Here is an 8,133-nt window from a genome sequence, read left to right on the forward strand (position 1 = left end):
TCCATTTTTAACATTTCCCAAAGAAGGCGTGCGTCTGCCAAATTGGAGTAAAAAACGCGTGTGCGGGAGTACGTTTCACGGATTTTGGACACATAATGTTCATCTTTCAGTAACGTGTTGTTGAATTTCCAAAGTCCGGGTCCTCTAGACTTTTCAGTTGTCCAAGACAAAGAAATGTAAATTGCTCGGTGATCCGGTGCTATAGAAGGATAAATTTCGCTTTTCTTCACATGTTGTGTCAGATTTTTGGCAACTAGGAAAAAGTCTATTCTGGATTTCAGTTTTAACACTTTTGATTCATAAGAGTATTTACGTAGCCTCGGGTGACGTAATCTTTGAATATCTACGAGATCGAAAGCGTCCATAGTTGTCAAAATCAGGTTTCGATAATTTGTTGGTTTCCAAATTGTGCCACCAATTTTATCTATCTTTGATAGTGTGCAATTCCAGTCGCCTCCTACAATAAGCGTGGAAATTTCCGACTTGTCGATAAGGCAATTGTTTAAGTTTTGTAAGAAATGAAACTTGATGATAAAAATTATGTGGCACTAACTAGGTTCCGTAAAAATTTGACCTTATAAGTATCGAATAAAGAGTCCCAATTAGCTGTTTTACTTACATCCTCAGAGGGCATGATATATAACTCTAGTGGCCCTACAATGTATGGATACCAAAGAATTAAATTCGTTTTTATTTGTACAACACCCCCAAAGGGGTAACGCATATGTAACCGAGGGTAAAATGACTTTAATAGATCTAAAAGCGAATTCCTGGGTAAAAAGCGGCTGCGTCCAGATTGATATCTACAACCGCATAACTCCATCATGCTTGGGACATTTAATCCAAAGGAAAGAGCCTAAGTATGACCTCCGTCATCAGCATCGTGTTTATAGCGCACAACGTTTTGAAACTTATTATATGAAAAACTCTATTTCTAACAGAGGATCCATTGTCTGGAATCTTTTAGAACCATCCGCTGTCAGCGCCAGGGATAATGCTAAAAGGGCAAAAAAGTCTCACCGCCCTCAGAAACTTGAACTTTAATGCGGAGTCACCACATATCAGGGGCACCCAACGAGAATATAGTTCAAAACCACTTAAACATAGCATGTTAAACTTATTTTAATATTTAAACGGTAGATGTAGCCATATTTTTATCCCCTAAAAATTTTTCATCTGTTCGGATTTCCTAGCTGAAAGTCTAGTGATCCGAAAATTATAGGGATCAAAACTTACCTTTTCGAAAATTTCAGTCAGAAAAAAGGCTCCCGAAAATTCTAGGTGACGTTTTAACGGTAAAAATCCGTTAAAAATGGGCAATTATAGTAGTTTTTAGATGTTGGAAAATCCTAGGTGAGGCAGGCAAGCAAGAAATTTTCAACAAATGTTCCGAAAATTCTAGATCTCAAATCGTCTTCCGAACAGATATTTTCCGAAAATTGTCTTTGTGTGCCCCTGACATATGGGCTGTCCCCAAATTGGCAGTAATTTCGTCTTTTATTGATGCTATTTATATCTTTTATTGTACATATTTCACCTTTTATTGACCACGTTAATTTTTTTTAAAATAATTTTTATTATTTTATTAACATTTTTACATGGCCCCATAAGCTATATTAGCTGTAAAACCCCACCGTCTTTAAACAAAAGATGTTGTTGTTGTTGTTGTCGTTGTCCTATCGACAGAAGACTAGAAACTAGTTTGGTGTTGCGTGACAAGGAGAGCAAAAATTGTTCCGTGTCCAAGATCCAACAAGGTGCCAAGTGGCAACCTAAATTTCTATTAATATATCTTGTATCGTTTAAGAATGCTTTGAATTTACTGTCATGAACCAAGTTTACTGCATCAGGAACATTTCCTCTTTCGAGCAAGACAGTGTTTGGTCCTGGTTCATTTGTTTTTGTTGCTCAATATGCCTGATGATGTCTGTTGGATTAAACTATGCTCTCGGCGTACTTTTCCCTGTTCTTATGGAGTCTTTCAACGAAAGCAGAGAAAGAACAGGTAAGTTGAATAATTTGCCTTCCACGCTATCTTTGGGACCGCTGCTATGATTTCTTGCCAGAGTGAGCAAAGCTATTAGCGCCTTTAACATTAAAAATGCAGTAAAATAAGATACAAGCGGTTTCATCACAAATCAGTTGACGTATGGCTTTTTTCACTGAGACAGGAGCGTATCGGCTCCTGGCAGAGATAATAATGATATGTCCTTACGGCCCTCACATATGCTACTAGCAGCGAAAAAAGAATAAATGTCCACCTTTTAAATAATTTTTCAGAGCCCGTTAATTAAATACATCTTTGAACGTTACATTTACATAACACGAGGATAACAATTGGGTTTTACAGTCAGCAAAAATTCACACGATTCTGATGGTACAAAGGTCAATTTTTAGTACTCGTGAGAGAAGAAAGCTTTCCACATTGAGAAAGTAGTAGGATAGATCAGGGGCCGGACCGGGGAGCTCCCCGCCGCGTGTTGCCTTTACTCGCGTGAGGAGATTTTCACGCGCGCTCCCGTTTCGCTCGCTCGCTCTACTATCCCTGAGGAAAAATGGGGACTACTCGTAGTCTAGAAGTGGGGTAAAGACGCGCATTCTACGAATTTCATTCTAGGGGTCGTATAATAGTAGAGAGGTAAGGGGCTGACCGTTCGACTTTCGCAGGGAGGATGGGTGATTTCCGAAAAAAATATCGTACAGACTGATGTTCGTCCGCAGTCATTATCTTCAGCGGTTTTCCGGAGCATTGGATAATATTTTACCAGTTTGATAAGATGGTTATCATTAGATCTCATTGACTGTAGCCCCTTCGGACACCTCATGAAATTTACACAATGTAGTTTCCCCCTTTTCTCATTAGGGTTAAGGCCTTAATACTTAGGGTTGTTAAGCACCGTTTCGAAACTGGTTAGGGTTTTTTTTTTGGTTGGGGTTGATGCTATATGTACTTAAATTATTTCCACACCATCCAACAAATCCTAGGTGGTCTAATGGTTAGTGTGATATACTGGGTTTTCTGCATCTGCTGCAAAGCATTTTTTGGGTTTTCTGCATAATAGAGTCATAATACGAAATAGATTTCCTCAGTCATAATTTAAGTTTTCTTTCTAGTTGCAGCCTTGCCGCTTTTTCCTTTGTAAACTCATGATCTTTTTGATCCCTTAAAGGTGAAAAAAGGTGCTTGGTTGACATTGAGTGTGTAGTTGGCATAAAATATAAATGACTGGTAAATTTTTGTTTTGTTTACAGCATGGGTAAGTTCTATCACCATGGCAGTGTTTCTCATCTTTGGTCCTTTTATGGGTGCCTTTGTGAACCGCTTCGGCTGCCGCATCACCATTACTGTAGGCTGTCTGGTCTGTGCCACAGGCCTAGTTTTGGGATCTCTGGCTCCAAACATCGTAATTCTTTATCTTGCTTTTAGTGTACCATTCGGGATCGGGATGTCGTCCTTATACATCTCTTCGCCTGTAGCTGTGAGCCAGTACTTCAGCAAGAGGAGAGCGCTCGCACTAGCGACTGCCACCTCGGGACCAGGGCTCGGGACAATGATATATGGTCCCACACTACAAGCTTTAGTGGACGCTTTTGACTGGAGAAACACCATGCGTATTTTGGCTGGTTTGTTGGCTGTTGCCTCTTTCACTGGGTGTTTTGTGAAAAGCAACAGTTCTTTGTCGGGTCAACGCCAGGACATGAATGCCAAGAAGTTTAGTTTGAATTTTTCTGCATGCAAGAATCCAAGGTTTCTCATGTTGTTGGCTATGGCAGTTGTGAGTAATTTTGGTCGCATTGTACCTTACGTACATTTGGTGAGTATGAATTGTTTTTACTACAACCTAACTCCTTGCAAATGAACAATGGAATGGTACCCATGTAGGGGAATCCAAGACAGTCTTGAATACTGGATTCTATGCCTTGGATTCCAGATTCTGGGCACTGAGTTTTAGTCTTTAAATGGATCATTAGTAGGATTGCTTGAGCTGTAATCCGGATTCCAAAGCCCAGGATTCCAGATTCCACAAGCCATTAAATTTTCCAGGATTCCAGATTCCACAAGCAAAAATTTCACGGATTCCAGAATCTCTTACATGAGGCGACTGGAAAATCAGGAGTGTGTTACCATGAACTGGTAAAAAACAAAAGGTGCAAGTGCCCTTATTACACGTCAAGTCAACAAGCAACACCGTATACACAGGAAAAAATAACGGATTTCCATTTTTGGATATTTTAGGGTATTTAAAGAATACCCATAAAAATCCCAAATTTTGCAAAATGAGACAAGTCCCAACGAGGGAATTCCCAACCAAGTTCCCTGATTGGGACTTGTCTCACTCTTCCAAATTTGGGATTTTTGTGGGTATTCTTTAAATACCCTAAAATATCCAAAAATGGGAATCTGTTATTTTTTCCTGTGGTATCACTGCTGCATGTCTCTAGAGGAATTATATAAACTGAAGGAGGGTCGCCCTATTAGTATATTTCCTCACTATATCAGTACTGCTTTAACAAAGCCAAATGTGAACTACAGAAATACAAAACTGTTAAATGAAGATATGATCATCGCAGTTGTAATGGGAGTTTACCCAATTGCAAATTAATATGAAAAAATTCTTAGAGGCTCAAACAGGATTCGAACCCATGGCCTCTGGGTTAGCGCTGCAGAGCTCTATCAGCTAAGCTATGAAGACCCACTAAAGGAGTTATTGTGAGTCAGTCAGGGTACTCGACAACAGATCCCCTGCAAGACAATAAGGGTCTTAATTTAGGAAAGTTTGGGCTGCTCATGCAAGAATTAACCCATCTGATGCTGGACACTACAGTATATACCAAGGGTAATGCACACAATGACATGTACAGCATGACACTTTTTTGTGGTGGAAAGAGGGCAAACATTTATAAAGACACTACTAGTCTTTCCATTGATTGACAGGCCATGTCTTTGCACAACAGGGCAAAGTTCAGTTGAAGCTCCCCTTGTTTTAAAACTTGACACATGAACAATACTCATTGGGGCTGCCATGTTAGAAGCAAGTATCCCTACCTACTGAATTTTTCTTTTTACGGTACCTGCATATTTTCTTTCAGATAAAACACTGTGATGACCTTGGAATTCCTCCTGGCAAGAGTACTACGCTTTTTCTGCTTATTGGATTATTTGCATCAACTGGCCGACTCATGGCCGGCTTTCTTTGTGACATTAGATTCATTAACTCCCAGTTCCTTTACCAGGCAGCTGTGTTCACAGTGGGCGCCTCCACCCTTCTTCTCATTCCTGCAAAGACATACGCTTCCGTGGCTGTTGTCATCGTTCTGTTCAGTCTGGCGGACGGATTGATGATATCAACATTTATTATTGATCTATTTAAGTCCATGAAGGAATCTCAAAGAGCCTCTTGCCTCGGGTTTGCCATGTTCATGGGTGGAGTGTTTGTATTTTTTGCTCCCCCTCTGTCAGGTTAGTATTTCATTGTTCTATTGAAAATCTAGTTTCTTTGAAATTCTTAAATGGCTGCTATTGGAGTTGTCGCAGCTCATCTAAGGAGCCTTTTAGAGAGTCAAAACAGCCGATATTTCGTGACATCACCACTGGGTTCCTCATGAAAAGACATCTGAGGAACAAGCGCAGAAAAGCAAATTTTCAACCACTCTGGACCACTACCCAGATCTGGGTAGTGACATGCCAACGGTATGGCATATTTGTGCTTTCTCCTCAGTCCTCATTTTGAGGGAAACCAGTGGTGGTTTATCAGGCTTAGGGCGCATTCCAATTGTCAGAACTGACTGGCCAGACCATTCCTGTGGTAATGAGAATTTCACTTTAATCAATTCTATCCAGCCAGATCGGGCAAATCCTAAACAGTATGGACAAAGGAAATGGTTTTTCAGCAAATACTCTTGGAAAAAGCGGATTTAATTTGCTAAACTGACTGGTCTGGCCAGCCAGTTCTGACAAAATATGGAAAGTGCCGTACCCAACAGTTCCATCATTTTCTTGTGAAATGTTGACTGTTTTCCCAGGCTATTGGTTACTCGACGGAATTTTCTTTATCATAACTTGTCAGTGCCAGTTAATCCTTTAGGGGAGATATCTTTGAAAATGTCCACTGAGCACTCCTGTATCATGATTAATATCGGGGAGTCACCATTCTTTCTTGTTAGCCATTCCCAGAAGAAATGCAGGGCGAAATACTTATTTATTAACTAGGTGCGAGACCACAAACCTCTCTTTGAACACAGGTTATCTTAAAACCAACACACCAAACATGTGTCTGTTTTTATTTTCTCGCTAGGACTGATAGCGGACAAGTACGGGAACTACACATTTGCTTTCCTAATGTCCGGTGGAGTACTAGTGATTGGATCGCTGTTTCCTTTTTTTCTGCTGTGCAGTAAACAAAAAAATGTCGAGGAAAATGAGGGTGTAGAGCACCTAGAAGTACTAATGGACAGGGATCAAGTACAGATAAAGAAAAATAGTGAGAGTAATAATCTGTCACCAACGACGGTGTGGGTGATGCAGGATTCAGTGTCCTCAAGTGAAGTGGTTGCAAGATCCACCAATAAATTGGCCACTGCCAAGAGACCAGTTTCTTTTTTGTGGGCCATGGAAAGCCCGTTTAACCTTCCACCTCCTTTAAGAACGTCAAACTAATTAATGAAAGTGCATAACGATGTGGCCTATTTCAGTTATTTTCTCTTCAAAATTGTCGAGCGCGTGCATGAAACAAAAAGCCGCAGGGGGTTTATTGACTTGGATTAATTGCTCGCTAAATAGGCTAAATAACTCAAAAAGGAAAAAAAAAAAATTAAAGAAAAAAAAACCTACGTGGAAAGAATAATATAGCCTGTGTGCAACCAACCCTTACGCTAAAAAAAAAAATATGGGAGATGAACGGTTGATTACCAGTAACACACATAGTGAATATTTAATTACACTATAAATATTTTATAATCTCCCCCGCTCCCCTCCTTACGTGGACAGAATAATATAGCCTGTGTGCAACCAACCCTTGTGCTAAAAAGAATATGGGAGATGAAAGGTTGATTACTGGTAACACACATTGTGAATATTTAATTACACTATAAATACATAATTTATAATAGCTCGCCCATAGGGATGCAAGAACAAGCATCTTTTTTTTTAAAGAGCTGGTGCATTTTTACGCTATTAACATCAACTTGCAGAAGCTATAGATGCATTATTATTTATTTAGTAATTTATTAAAACAAAGATTTTACAAAAATTTTAGAAAAAGATTTAAAATCGTACCAGCTACAGTATTTGAGACAGCAAATATATTATATTTCTAAAGAATATAACTGCTTTTGCAAATAAATTTATGCTATATTACATAATTTGACTTGTTCAGTTGTTTCAACCTGTTTGAGAAAAAATTCTCATGACACCTGGAAGAAATCTAATAAGGGGAAGCTGTGATGTGGCATTTCATGTCTTTAAGTCCAGCCAAGAAGTAGGGGGGGGGGGGGGGAGGCAATATTAACATCTGCAATAGACACTGGTGTTATGCTGTGTAAACAAGTTCTAACTATAAAAAATCATATTGACAAAATCATATAGTGTGACCATTCATATGAAACCTCCTCTGCAGTACATTCACATGTTACCATTATTTTACACTGGAAGCTCTCCCAGTGGACACTTTTGCAAGCAGACAGCTCTACTTATGGCCTTCTTGACAAAACCCTGTTTTTCTCAACTCCCATACAAACTCGTATTTTTACATTTCCATAAGCTGACAGCTCCAGTTATGGACATCTTTTTTTTACATACTGAGGGTTTCTGCTCACAAGAGCTTTCACTGCATTATGCTATAATTAAATAATCTAACTTTGTAGTCTACCAAGAAAGTTTTATGGTTTGACCATGCAACCTCTTCTGGTGAAAGGTACATGTACCCAGTTTAGTAAAAGTACTTTCACTAAGTATTTTTTCCTTCTAATTGAACTTAAGCATTTATTAAATAATAAAAATACTTTAATACTTATTATCACTATAAAGATAAAAATTCTCATAAAGTAATATAAGAGGCACTAATAATTTTGTTTTCCTGCATAATAATAATGCACTTTACGACTTTGATGACTTTTTTTGGGTCTTAATTGACA

General features: G+C 39.0%; 2 protein-coding genes across 2 annotated transcripts in view; one reads left to right on the forward strand and one right to left on the reverse strand.

Moving 5' to 3' along the window:
* The first annotated feature begins 1,732 nt into the window (after positions 1-1,732).
* Positions 1,733-7,247, forward strand: LOC140943617 (monocarboxylate transporter 12-like). The gene is made up of 4 exons (XM_073392734.1): positions 1,733-2,005; positions 3,253-3,815; positions 5,092-5,461; positions 6,297-7,247. The coding sequence occupies exons 1-4, from the start codon at positions 1,828-1,830 to the stop codon at positions 6,656-6,658; spliced, it is 1,473 nt and encodes a 490-aa protein (XP_073248835.1). The 5' UTR covers positions 1,733-1,827; the 3' UTR covers positions 6,659-7,247.
* Positions 7,248-7,484: 237 nt separating this feature from the next.
* LOC140943618 (protein TTE1956-like) overlaps positions 7,485-8,133 on the reverse strand; it is a 3,744-nt gene continuing 3,095 nt past the window's right edge. Inside the window, exon 3 of the mRNA XM_073392735.1 lies at positions 7,485-8,133. This exon is cut by the window's right edge and continues 566 nt beyond it. The gene's annotated coding sequence lies outside the window, so the exon portion shown is untranslated.

Source organism: Porites lutea, chromosome 7, assembly GCF_958299795.1.
Source record: "Porites lutea chromosome 7, jaPorLute2.1, whole genome shotgun sequence".
Taxonomy (NCBI): domain Eukaryota; kingdom Metazoa; phylum Cnidaria; class Anthozoa; order Scleractinia; family Poritidae; genus Porites; species Porites lutea.

What these genes read in the sequence shown, in the direction of transcription:
- LOC140943617 (XM_073392734.1), top strand. Translation starts at nt 1,828, where the DNA reads ATGAACCAAGTTTACTGCATCAGGAACATTTCCTCTTTCGAGCAAGAC. An exon ending in TTGTACCTTACGTACATTTG is followed by an intron (nt 3,816 to 5,091) that starts GTGAGTATGAAT and finishes ATTTTCTTTCAG; the next exon opens with ATAAAACACTGTGATGACCT. An exon ending in TTTTGCTCCCCCTCTGTCAG is followed by an intron (nt 5,462 to 6,296) that starts GTTAGTATTTCA and finishes TTTTCTCGCTAG; the next exon opens with GACTGATAGCGGACAAGTAC.